Here is a 13169-nt window from a genome sequence, read left to right as displayed (position 1 = left end):
TCACAGATCAGTAGGGGGCTTGTAGAGTCTCATAGTTTCTCGTAGTGGCGTCGCAGGAAGTCAATAGACCTTTTGCGCTTTGACTGGGGGGGGAGCTGCGAAGTGCGGCTTTCGTCGCGTGCCGCTCCTGACGGGTGGTGGCACGAAGGGGCGTGAGGCGACACCCGATTGGACGATCATGTATTAAGGACGATAAGCAGGGGAGCGGCGCTCCTTAACCACACAGCAAAGCCCATCTGCCGAACCGAACTTAGCGGATCGTATCCGACCCATTAAAACACGCTACGCGAAACGGTAGAGAAGAACCGATCCTAATCCAGGGTAAGTTAAAGCATTTGCCCTTTATCTGGTCCGTTTCGGATCGCTTCTTTCAGCGACACGGAGCCACGCACGGAACAAAGTGTCAGATGCAAAACGGGGATTATCAACGATGTAAAGTACTGGGCAAGAAGGAGCAGCGAATGCAACCGCTTCGTTTTAACATTCTTGACGGGCGTGTTCATACCGAAGGAACACTAAGTGGGTCGCTATTTTAGGATACCAAATTCATTGCCGGACCCGTACGATCGATGCTTTTATCCGACAACCTTGTAGTTGTGACTGCGCGTCATTTTGTGGGTTTTGCCCACGTCAATGACATGCGGGCACGACCGTTGGGAATAGCAGTGATTAAAAACACAAAAGATAAAATAATTCCAAAAATCACACACACGAGTTAAACGCCAGGATTAGTAAAACCCACAATTGCAGTGGGGGAAAAAAGACTAAATGCAAATTGTATGTTTGATACAGAGCATGTATGTAGGCTACACACCTTGGACTGTCTTAAGACCTTATTCGCATACATGTATTTGGTAGTTTTCTGTTATATTTCCAGATTCCACGTGCAGCCAGCTCTGATTTGCACAAATAAATGAAGATATGTTTGTGACAAGTAATTAAGGCGATTTTGACTGACGAGGAAGCGACTTATAATTTTATGTTAAGTTGTTAATTTCTGCCTGTGCATCTGAGACGTCTGGTTGTTAACTTGCTATCACCGGCTCGCGGTTGGGGCTGGCAAACGCGCGCGGGGGCCCTTTTCTGCAGCGCTTCTGAGCGTGATGCTGAGAGGCTGCTGTGTTACACAGCATGAGGGGACCTACTGCCTTATTCCTAGCACTGCACGCTATATTTGGTGCCTGATCTGGCCCTGTTTTTAGAACCTGCATTCTGACGATGGCGACAATAGGTGCACGGATTAACCACGCCACCTGTTTATCACGTTTTCGAGGGTGAAAAGGTGGTAGTTCGTTGGGGGGAGTGGGCCAGAATAATTCAACTTAAAGGAAGATTTACAGCTTCCTGTAAAATGATCCTGACGAGGGAGTGAACTCGATAAAGAAGTGGTTGAAGGGAAAAGGGCAAAAGGAGAAGCAGGGTATGGGCGCGCGAAAGAGGAATTTATATGGATACGAGCGGCTCCTATCGCCCCAGCAAAGTATCCAGCTGTATAATTAAAATGTAAACCACGTTAACCGTCCAGTACACTAGTGACCACCAAGTAAACAGAGAGCGACAAAGGGAGCCACAGTGTTGATAGAAGAAGGAGGAGGAATTTTGAGCGAAAGATGTGGGGAGACAAAGAACATGTGGGAAAGAGTGACAAGGAACGCATTCTGTGGCCAGTTCTGGACCAAGAGCTTAGCGCTTTCCAGCAGCCAAAGAAGAGAGCCCATGAGCAAGTAGTTTGATGAATAGTGACTGAGATAGCACAATAATAATAATTAGGTAGGTCTTGGAGGTTTGGGAAGCCTCTTGATTAATCGTCTGCCTGGTCCACAATGCTCTCTGTGACGATGCTGCTTTATTTAGCTGCTGGGATGGAGCTGCAGGAAGGTCTGTTTCTGCAGCAGTGCCTAGCAAACTCTGCCAGGACCTGTAGTTTCTGCTGAAATGAAAATAAAAAAAAAGAATGAAAAAGCTCTACTGCTAGTTTGATTTGCGCGTCTCGTACTCACACACGCAGATACACTTCATAAATATTTCATTGCTTTTGTCACATTTTTTTTTTTAAGTCGCGCACTGAATTTTATAGCGGCCTGATATTATGATATAGTTCTAAAGGGTGTATCTTTGCGGCTGGCCTGCACTGGCATATGTCTGTTTGTGTGGGACAGAGTGGCTCCTTGCCAAGATTTCTGTAGCCCAGAATTGATCCATTTGCCCCACATGTGTGTGGAGGCCTGGCCGCAGACTCCCTTTGTGAACAGAAGCAGACTGAGACCGTGTCTAATTAGGCTTTTTTTGGAAGTGGAACCGTGTCACCAGATCCAGTTATAAAAGATCACAGAGCCCAGGGGCCTGTCACAGTCATGGGGGGGGGGGTGTATCAGCCTTTTCCATACTACCGAGCTCCATATGGAGCCAGACCTGATCCACATCATTAGTCTTGGGGGTGTCCAGCCCCTCCTCACTTCCAGCCAACCCCAGAATTAATCAGGTTTAGTCGGGCTGTTGACTGAAGGTTTGACCCACGCTGATGAGTCCATTTACAGACATTTTTGGAAGCTTAGTAGCAAAAAAAGCAGCTAATTAATTGATGCCCTGATGAAGACTCTCTAGCTGAAGCACACAGGCGTGTAGCCAGCACCAAATAAAAGCTTCCAGCGGGATCGCCTCAGCCTCCTGCTCTTCTCCAAATGGTGAAGCAGCTCCCTGCTTCTTTGGTAGCTTTTTTATGACCCAGGGAAACATTCCCTTTCCATTTTTTCTTAAAATACTAATTATATTTTGTCCTTCTTAGTTTTTACTGGTACTTGGTTACGGCTTGAACCCCACCGTCTCTTGATGGACTCCTATCCAGGATGTCTCCTGCCCTGTGCATTCTGGGATAGCCCTGGGCTCATAGCCACCTTGTACTGTATATGTGGTTATGGTAGATAAATGGACAGTGCTTGAAGTGGGCCAGTACCAGCACGTCTTTTTTTCGTCTTCAAAGTACCGGCACTTCTCAGTATCTGCTAGTACTGAATACCAAGGGGAGTACTGGGCACTTCTCAGTATCTGCTAGTACTAAATACCAAGGGGAGTACTGGCACTTCTCAGTATCTGCTAGTATGAATACCAAGGGGAGTACTGGCACTTCTCAGTATCTGCTAGTACTGAATAGCAAGGGGAGTACTGGACACTTCTCAGTATCTGATAGTACTGAATACCAAGGGGAGTACTGGCACTTCTCAGTATCTGCTAGTACTGAATAGCAAGGGGAGTACTGGACACTTCTCAGTATCTGCTAGTACTGAATACCAAGGGGAGTACTGGACACTTCTCAGTATCTGATAGTACTGAATACCAAGGGGAGTACTGGCACTTCTCAGTATCTGCTAGTACTGAATACCAAGGGGAGTACTGGACACTTCTCAGTATCTGCTAGTATGAATAACAAGGGGAGTACTGGGCACTTCTCAGTTTTCAGCTTACCCAAAGAAACATATACCACTGAATTTATAACTGATGCATAGTTTGTAATTATATTACATCTGTATTGTTTATATAACAGCTGAATTGAGTCCTCTTGAACAGTAGGTTGCTCTAGTCATAAAAGGTCAAACACTGGTCTGTCTGGATTGTTGGTTGCCCTAGATTTCCCGCAACCACTAAAATATTAATCATGCAGCTTTGCATTGTGATTCGATTAGTTTTTAATATTTCATAGCATTTGCACACTGGGGCCTCAGTCTGCTTTGGTGGGTGTGGCTTCTGTCGTCTCCTAGTAAAGTTGTGGCGGTCGCCAAGACAAAAAATCGAATACGTCCTTATTTAGGATTTTGAGAGCAGTTGTGTGGGGCGGAGTATTACTGAAATCTTTTACTGTTTGAATGTATGTTGCTCTTTAAAATATATACTGTATACGGTAACATTTTATTTCGCCGCACTTTTGGTTTTGGAAAGAGATGGAGTGTGATGGTACTCAGATATGTTAGGTGGTTCAAAGACTAGTGTGTAGTTTTTATACACCACTGTTAAATTAGGCGCTTCTGATGGTGAAGCTGCAGTTGATGGGAGGAAGCTGTCTGCTTTCTATGTGGGCATCTGCAAGAGGAACAGCAGGTTGGAATAGTGAAGTGCAACCAGTGCTGGACTCTCCATCAAAGCCAAGTAAATGCATCCCCAATACAGTGTGTATTGAGAGAAATGGTCTATATTGGCTCTGACTTCAAAAGCTACTCTTCAGCTTCTTTTTTTGGCAGTTTTGCTTACAGTAGCCTGATAATCTTTTGTCTCAAGCTGCTCCCCGCCTAGTGCCAGGATTTGCCATTTGTGCAGTAAGAACTGCGACGGCAGCACTGTCTGCCTGACTTATTGCGGCTTTTCTTCCCTGGCTCTTCCTGGTAACGTGGCTTCTGCTCGTCATTTTGCGACTCGGTCTGTTCAGCATCCGTTTTGGTCTGGATGTTCTGCTTTTGCTCTGCTAATAGGGCGTGTTGGGATCTCGCCCGGTCATTGAATGCTTTGGTCCAGTGCCTGGGACACCGGTCCTGTGTCAATGCTCTCCTCCGTGTTTCTGTGTATTTCCCTGGTTTTGGGTTGCTGGGCCTGTAATAGCTGTTTAGCAATAACCTGCCCCTGATCCCTCCCCAGCCCCCCCATGTTGCCTTGCCTGAGCCGATATGGATGATGGAGAAGCCTGTGTTGAGTTTGGAGAGAACAAGTTTGTTAGCAAGTAAGCCAACCCAACCGTCAGCTGGCAAAGTCATGGTGTCCACAGCACCTATGCTAATTCACCGTCAGGACCATCTAAACAAACGTCAAACTGAGCCAATAGCAGCCTTTAAGACTCTATGATGCACTGTTGTTTGCTTTTTAGGGAGATGCTGCTCTCACATCTCAGGACGTACAATTTATACAACCAGGGGCAGAACGTACAGCTCAGACACAGAGAGGTAAGCAGTACCACGACCAGTGACGGCCTTGCATTGTGCTGCTCTGCCTTATTACAGCGTAAGACATCATGCAACGTTTGCCTCTGTCTTGCTCCGTCTCCCTGTCCCTCTCCGCTTTCCAGTCCTTCCACGTCTGTGAAATTATGGCACTGCTCCATGACACCTCCCAGCTTCTGTTTAATTGTTAATGGTGACCACAGAGCATGATAATTGGTATTAACAGTGACCACAGGACCTTATAATTGGTATCACGCATGAGTGTATTTGTTACTTGGTGTGTCTGTGTGTGGTAACACAGTAAGCTACCTAGACGTTTGAACATTTTCTCTTCCTGCAGTGACTCCTTTTCATATCTCATGCAGCTGTTTTACAGTATGGTTCAATCAATAAGTCAAAGAAATTATCTTTTTTTAGTCATTGTGTCAAGTCTACAGGGCTGGGGGGTTATATCTGACCCTTCTGTCTGTGAAACAGTGTTAGAGTAAAATCTGAAAATGAATTCCTGCACGCTCAAGGCGGTGAAGGCATCTGCGCAGCATTTCTGCTTTATCACAAATCGCATCTTCTCTTTTACACAGGAGGAGGGGGAGCTGATTGTGGAAGGTCTGCTTAATGTTTTCTGGGGTCTACGGCGGCCAATCAGACTGCAGATGCAGGATGACAAGGAGCCAATCAGACCGCCGCCCTCCTCCACCTCCTGGCATTCCGGCTGTAGTCTTGACACACAGAGGTCAGAAGTCAATGGAATGTCGAGGCCGCTTAGGACGTATGACACAGGCTTATAAGGACATTCTTAATGCCCTTTAGGGGAATGAAAGGGACAATGAGCATAAAATAGTTATTAGTGTAAGGATTATAATAATCAAAATATCTGTCCACTGATGAACATATTTTCAAAGAATTCTTATCCAGGATGCTCAGAGGAAAGAGCAGAACGCATGAAACATTTCCATCATTTGATATTTGTAGTAATATTGACGTCATTTTGTAGTAACATAGAATTATGTAACATTTTAAAGTGTGCAAAATAAATTATAAATTTTAATGTGTTCTATAAAAATTGCATGTAAACAAAGGTTCTGTGTCTCCATTTTTGTAGTCTGTTTAATGATATGCCTTCCCCAGTGATGATGCCGCACAGCAAGCCCCGCCCACAGAGGAAGTGACAGACCCAAAGGACCAATCGCAAGACGGCATTATGACAAACAGCAAAGAGACAGATGAGACTCCAGAACAGGATGATGAATTACACAAAATACGTATGTAATGCTGAAATCTGAAGGTCAGTTTTAATTTTCATAAAAATTAAAAAATAAAGCATTTTAATTCAGTCTTTCTGTTAATGTCAACCCAGACCAGATTCCCAAAGATACAGGTGAGGGGGAAGAAGATTCTCCACAGCTCCAAAGGACAAAGAGTGATGCGGGGGTTTGGAGGCGGGGCGCCAGAAGGTCGCCTAGCGACCAGCGACGAATCAGGCGCCACCGATTCTCAATCAATGGCCACTACTACAACCACAAGGTTGGCTTCCCTATCCTATTCCAAAAATAAACACATTTTATTTTGTGTTTTATAAGCAAAATTCATACAATGTGACAATTTAAAGAAGCCAGTTACAAAAGTTGCATAAGGTTCAGCCAGATGGCTGTTGGTTCAGCAGGTGCCCGGTTCAGGCATTCAAAGGTATATTTTAGGTTCTTGGTGTCACCAGACTTTGCCCCAAAAATCACTCCTCCCTGTAAATCAACAGCCCATTATCCAGGGATACTTGCAGTTAGTCGTTACAGTCCTTTTCTTGTGTGGATGTACTTCCTATGTCTGCTCCCTCCTTTGTCCTGCACCCCCCCCACTCTCCCGCCCCCCTCTACCATCCCCTCGGGGCAGACGGCAGTTTTCACTCCCGCCTACGGCTCCGTCACCAACGTCCGCATCAACAGCTGCATGACCACGCAGCAGGTTCTGCGCGTGCTGCTCAACAAGTTCAAGATTGAGAACAGCCCGGACGACTTCGCGCTGTACCTGGTGCACACCAGCGGAGGTGCGTCCCGCCGCCTCAGCGTCTGCCTACACTTACAGAGACAAGTCGTGCGCAATTAGTATCTATGCTCCTTGTCTGCACGTACAGTAGGAGATGCGGATCTGTCATAGAAATTTCAACAGGAAACCTGGTTCTAGAGTGACGGGATGTATTTCTTTTGCAAAAGAGAAGCAGAGTGATGCAAGAGGCCTGATCACAGACAGTGTCAATGGAAAGAAGACTCTATGCTCTAATTTCTACAATGAGACGAGCTATGAGCTCCGCTCACATACATTCCAGTCATTGTGCTTTTCTTTGCTACGGTCTGTTCTCTTACCTTGCTTACAGGAACATGGGTAATTGTAGCCATTTCTATAGACATTCCTTATATAGAAACACAACTTTTCCATTGTATGTATCACCCTAACCTCCTGGAACGTCTTGTGCAGTTAATCATTGACAGTCAGTTTCAAAAACGTTTTCCGCGCTTGTTTGACTCTGCTGCATCTGTGCATGTTTACGCACGCGTGTGCACACGCGTTACAGAGCGCGTGCGGCTGAAACACACCGACCACCCCCTGGTGGTGCGTGTGCTCCAAGGACCGTGTGAGCTGGTCAGCAAGATCTTCCTCATGGAGAAGGACCTGGGAGAGGAGGTCCCCTACGACGTAAGACATTAAACGTCATCAGACACCCAGGACCACCAGGTCCCCAACCAGCTCTTTGCTATTGTCATCGTAGTACTGGTACAAATGCAGACTGTCTTACAACCGGCTTACAACCGATGAAACGTATGAAAACTCACACATACAACTGAGGTTTTAAAAAAAATTAGTAAATGCATGTAAAAATTAAATTCAGGCAGCAGTACCTACAATACCTAGTGTGCATTAACTGTGCCATATTTTCTGTGGGAAAGTACTTTACTGTTTGGCAGTGCGGCCATCCCAGCTCCACAGACATCTCCCAGTCTTATTTTTAGACCTAAAAACCAGTATGATTTGATTATTCCTGACATATGCCCATTTCGTCATACAATCTGTCTGTCCGATCAGAACCCAATTGCAAGTCGGGGACGGTCTGTAAATAATTTGAACTGTGTTTCTGTCAAACATTTTAGCATAAATGAATGTTTTTAGCTCAAATGCTAAGTGGAAACTTTAAAAAAAGATTCATAAAAGGTATCAAAAACGAAAGAGAACAGCTGCTTGGGGACTGTAAATTTACGCACTATGCAATACCTACCTGCACCTCCAGGTGGCTCAGTACATCAAGTTCGAGATGCCAGTCCTGCAGAGTTTCATCACCAAACTGAAAGAGGAAGAAGACAGGGAGGTGCAGAAACTCAGGAGCAGGTACTCGGTGTCTGTGATGGGAGAGGATTTCTTCATGCTGGTGTAACAAAATGAATGTGGCTTCAGGCTTTTTCCACATTTCAGTCACATTAATGGCATAAGAGCACAAGTCTTTCTGTTTATCACTCATTGACTGTTGGTTTTGGTCTCCGGTGAGCGCTGGTCAGGCACTTTAAATGATGCCATGGACACCCATCATGTTGAGCTCTAATCTCTCTGCCTGCTTTAGGTATTCGTCTCTCCGCTGCCTGATCGAGAAGCAGCTGCAGCTGCTGCCAGACGGCCCTTCACGCATGTGATGCAGGGTTGCCAAGCAACTCGAAATGTACATCGCAAGCACACGTGGATCTGCAGGAGATCGGAGTCAGTTAACGCTGGCCATTTTCGAAAAAAAGACGGCATCAGCGTGTCTAAGTGAGCATGGGGGTTGGTAGTCTCTAAGGAAGACTATGGTGTGATGCAAGGCACCTTACTTCAGGAGGAAGGGCAGGAAGTCTCTCCATGTTGACATAATTAATTTATTCTTCTTACATTCATCTACTTGCTTCATTGCTGGGCTCCTGCTTCCTTATTTCAGCATTTTCCGTACTATATCTACTGGAAGGGAAACCTACAATTTCAATATCCACCCATGACTGTAACTCCAAGGAAACTTGTCATGTAATTGTGAGATTTCGAAAATGCCACGTGCTTTCCCACAAATGAGACCGCAGTCCAGCTCACACGCGTTGCTCGGACACACAGCTGCATGGAACCTTCCTCCAGCCGAGCTTCCGACACTGAGCTACTGATCAATGAGCTCCTCTGCTGTCTTGTTGCTACGGCAATCGTGGAGGGTCAAACCCAGTCAAACTGTGTGGGCAAAAGGCTTTAAATGTACAGACCATGTAATACCTACTTTCACCTCTAGGGTGTAATACGTAACGTTTGACATGCCAGTCCTGCAGAGTTTCATCACCAAATTGAGAGAGGAAGAAGAGAGGGAGGTTCTGGGGAGAAGATGCAGATTTATATCAGGTTAGAGAATCCTGCAGTAGGAGGATAGAGACGCTCTCCAGTGTCCGTCTTTACCATGGCGTGTTAGGATCTCTGAATCAGCTCGCTTTCCTGTTCCTGATGAAGTGCCTAAATTGCTTTTCAATTTGCATTTTTTTTTCAGGCAAGCACAATTTGTAAAGCTTTTTTCTTACAAATAGTATGAGAGACGTGTCCCTAGGGAAATGTCAGAGTAGATGTGTAGTGAACGGGATGGCGTGCCTGTGCTGTGCTGTGCTGTGCTATGTGGAAGGGGGCTCTGCTCAGGCAAACCTACATGTGTGTGTGTGTGTGTCAGTGTATGAAAGGGTGGAGATTCAGCACAGGGAGTACACAGCTGTAGGAACCCATTTGACAGCACAGCGTTTGTGTCTTTGCACCTTCAACCAGGACTGTCCTTTTATCCCCCAGGGGTTCTCCACTCCACCGACTAGTTTTGTTGTCGATGCAAAAAGATATAAGGAACTTTCCCACCACAGGAACTTTTTTCAGGAACTCGGCCCAATTGTAGTCCCTAGTCCAGAGTAGCTACTTTTTGCTTGACCAGGAACTACTAGGTAGGGCTTATAACAATTTACCTTGCTGATTGGTTGACCACAAGCACTGGGGCTATTAATTAGTGGGTGGAAAAGAGAGTAGCACAGCAAAAAATTGAGCAGATGGAATTATTTTTGTATCTCAGTCACATTAAATCCATTAATGAACACCCTTTTGCTTGCGTCTCCATATTTCTGCATTGGAAAATTCAGTTGACAACCCATATACTTCTGTCTAACATCGCCGGTGTCGATGAAACTTGCCAATGCTTATTAGCGGAATAATGTTGCATTGTTTTTTATTCTGTGGGAAATGTGGGTCTGCTGGCCAGATTTAATAATGAATCATAAACACGTCTTGGGCCCTATAAATGAAATTCGCCATTTCGAAGTGATTTGTGCTGTTTTTTTAGATCGCGCAATCGATTCCCCCAGTAACGAACAAAACGGATTCTTCGTCCTCAGTTATTTTGCCGGTGGCCGTGTAGTTTCCTATGAAATTTCGTGTTTGGGATAAAGGTCCCAGTTCCTGTTGTGCGGTAGGAAAGGGACACACGGAAGTAGCCAGGAACTACAAGAGTTCCCGGCCGAGAGGAAAAGCTCCTGTAATAGCTTATGGGACTCCTGGTTTCTGTGCTTTTGGGATCATTCATGCTGTTCAGGGGGCTGAAGATTATCCCCATGGTGCCGTTGCTCAGAAATGGCAAAACCCCAGAGAGCTGGAGCATTTGCCCCTGGTTTCCTTCTCTAAGCTCAAACTTCACATGCTTGCCAATGGATTACAGGTTTGCCCCAAAACCTTTGCAGCCCCAAAACATCCACACTCTCCCAGTGTCTCACTATCACAAGGCTGCACACTTTGGTTGCTTTTTTTGCTCGTTTGCCTCCATCTTCACCAGTATTCAAGCATTTCTGAGGAGTTCTTTGTGTCTCCCTTTGCTCTCCACATACAGTGACACTTTACCACATATTTTTAAGAAATATACTTCGTTGTATCTCTTTCTGAGTCAATCTCACAGTGTGATTCTGCATAAAGGTTGTGAATCCCGGATACGTTTGATGACAAGGAAGCTTCGTTGTAAATATTCCCTTAACTCTGAATTTCAGAGGGAAAAAAGCAATTATTTGTCATGTGTTGCTGGGTGAGTTATGTGCTTTTCTGTATATGTCTAATGAAATCAGGTCTCGAAAAAGCAATATGTACTGTGAACCAATAAAATCAGCAGGATTTATATGAATGCGAATGAACAGCGCAGTAATCTCTGTCCCATCCACATGCAAAGCACATACATAGCTAGCATGACCTTGTATGTGTCTAAAGCAGCGTTTCCCCATCCGGCCCTCAGGGATCCGCAGACAGTCCACGGTTTTCTGCAAAACGTGGGAGGAAAATTGTGGATTATCTGGCATGGAGCTGGAAGGGAGAATAAACATGGACTCTCTGTGGGTCCTTAAGGACCGGGTTGGGAAACCACTGGGCTAAAGACTACAGTACGGAAAATCACAGCAAGTCGACCATTCACCCAAAAATACCATCACCTGCAATTTTTCTTTTTTTTTTTTACTCTCTTTTAATTATTTTGGTGAGGAGGAGAGCTGCCAGAATCTATAAACATTCAACAGGGCTCCTGAGGAGCTCCCTCAGTGGTCTGCATGTCCCTACAGCCACGCCACATTTCAAATCTTTGTTTTTATAAAAGGACAGGGACGAAAGCCTCTGGGAGTCCAAGTTTAAACACCCTCTAACTATTAACTAAATTAAACTAGATGTCAGGAGGTAGGTAGGTGATGTTCAGCTAGTGAGGTTCAGGTCTCAAGTGATCTGCCGCACTTCTCTGGTAGACTTCTTAGCTAACATTCGTGGTCTATCACCAGTCTGCTCTGGCTGGGTGATACCATGTGTCTCATTGCACGAAGCCTGGAGCGGAGATACAGGCATGGGAGTCAGGAATGTCGGGTGGGATAAGCAGAATCGGAAACGTAAAACGACGTTACTGACGTTAATGACTGGATTGGGGAAAGAAGACTCGGACAGAGACTTAAATACACCATAGTAATCACAGGACACAGCTGGGGACACGAGGATTCCACACGAGGCAAGCGAGGGGGTGCGGCACACAAGAGGATCAGAACAATCGGGACGTGACACCATGCAGGGGTATTTGAGACAAACACTGCAAGCCCTTCATCTCGATTTATGGATAAGCAAAGGAGCACCTGGCAGAGGTTAACGTCACATTAAGCAGGAGACTTCAGCACAAACTGCTATGTGTAATTAATTTTCCAGACAGGTGACATGGACCTTTTTTACACAAATGGTAGATCTGCCAATAACGCACTACCTTTGTCAGCTGGCCTCCTGCTGCTGTGTGAAATTTATTCTGAACGACATACAATGTGGCCATTTCAAAATGACTCTTACTAGTACTATTAAAATCAAATGATTTCTGCTGCTTGGTCTGGTAACCTTATTATAAGGAACCTTTCAGAAAAAAGGTAAATATATTTATATTATAATATTAATATAATATTAAATATTATTATTAAATATTTGGAATATAACTGCAAAACTTAATTGTAGGTCTAGATTTTGCTTGGTTATTTTGCAGCATAATAGATCAACGTTAAAACACATTTTACTTCTATTCTGCTTGTTGAGGAAGTGGACAGAACATATAGTATATGAAGAGTACTTCCCATCATAGTAACTTATCCTTAAATTTGCAAGAAGGCTAACTGTCTTATGAAAGTGCATGTCATTTGCTATCGATTCAAAACCAATTGGAAATCTGTTTCCTCCGGGGCGGGTCTCAAAGCAGAAGGTGGCCAGCGATTGTCCGCTGTGATGTGAGTGATGTGAGGCTGTCTGCGGTCATCAGTAAGCAGAAAAGCTCAGGAGAGAGAAGCAGTCTTGGTCTTCATCTGCACAGAGACGCTCTGTATCCTTCTGTAGTCCTCGTCAGGTAAAGTCCGCACTCAGCGTTCAGACATGTTTCACACCGACTAGTTTTAAATGGTTTCAGTGCTTTATTAATGGTTTTAACTAAAATATGATTACTCATCACATTTAATACATACACTATATTTGCCTATTAAGCACATATATAACATAGATCTTTACTTCTCTGCACTGCGGGTGTTGCTCTTGCATTCTATACGTTTGCTTGTCTGCATTTTATGCACCTTCCTGCTGCATGTATAAGAATTTCCCAGTGGAATCAGTAAAGTTCATCATATCTATTGTTTTTGTATGTACATTATACAGAAGATATATAGACATATATAGACATTCTATATGTGT

At 44.7% G+C, this 13169-nt stretch overlaps 1 protein-coding gene across 2 annotated transcripts; it reads left to right on the top strand.

Annotated features, from left to right (window-relative positions):
* Positions 1 to 56: 56 nt before the first annotated feature.
* On the top strand, positions 57 to 11112 carry LOC125745763 (ras association domain-containing protein 2-like). 2 transcript variants are annotated; one of them, XM_049018939.1, is made up of 10 exons: positions 57 to 321; positions 4624 to 4705; positions 4850 to 4925; positions 5504 to 5655; positions 6051 to 6184; positions 6280 to 6446; positions 6810 to 6963; positions 7489 to 7610; positions 8200 to 8297; positions 8527 to 11112. In XM_049018939.1, exons 2-10 carry the CDS (start codon positions 4653 to 4655, stop codon positions 8594 to 8596), a joined length of 1026 nt encoding a protein of 341 aa, XP_048874896.1. In that variant the 5' UTR covers positions 57 to 321; positions 4624 to 4652; the 3' UTR covers positions 8597 to 11112. The 2 variants fall into 2 exon arrangements, with proteins under 2 accessions (XP_048874896.1, XP_048874897.1); XM_049018940.1 differs by lacking the exon at positions 4624 to 4705.
* Positions 11113 to 13169: the final 2057 nt, after the last annotated feature.

This window comes from Brienomyrus brachyistius, chromosome 7 (genome assembly GCF_023856365.1).
Source record: "Brienomyrus brachyistius isolate T26 chromosome 7, BBRACH_0.4, whole genome shotgun sequence".
In the NCBI taxonomy this organism is placed as follows: domain Eukaryota; kingdom Metazoa; phylum Chordata; class Actinopteri; order Osteoglossiformes; family Mormyridae; genus Brienomyrus; species Brienomyrus brachyistius.
The sequence above is the reverse complement of the archived record's forward strand: the minus strand, read 5'-3'. Positions and strand labels throughout refer to the sequence as shown.

Excerpts from the sequence above, each read along its gene's own strand:
- LOC125745763 (XM_049018939.1), top strand. The coding sequence starts at position 4,653 with ATGGATGATGGAGAAGCCTGTGTTGAGTTTGGAGAGAACAAGTTTGTT. Across the intron at positions 6,185-6,279 it reads TGATGAATTACACAAAATAC|ACCAGATTCCCAAAGATACA; the intron begins GTATGTAATGCT and ends ATGTCAACCCAG. Across the intron at positions 8,298-8,526 it reads GTGCAGAAACTCAGGAGCAG|GTATTCGTCTCTCCGCTGCC; the intron begins GTACTCGGTGTC and ends TGCCTGCTTTAG.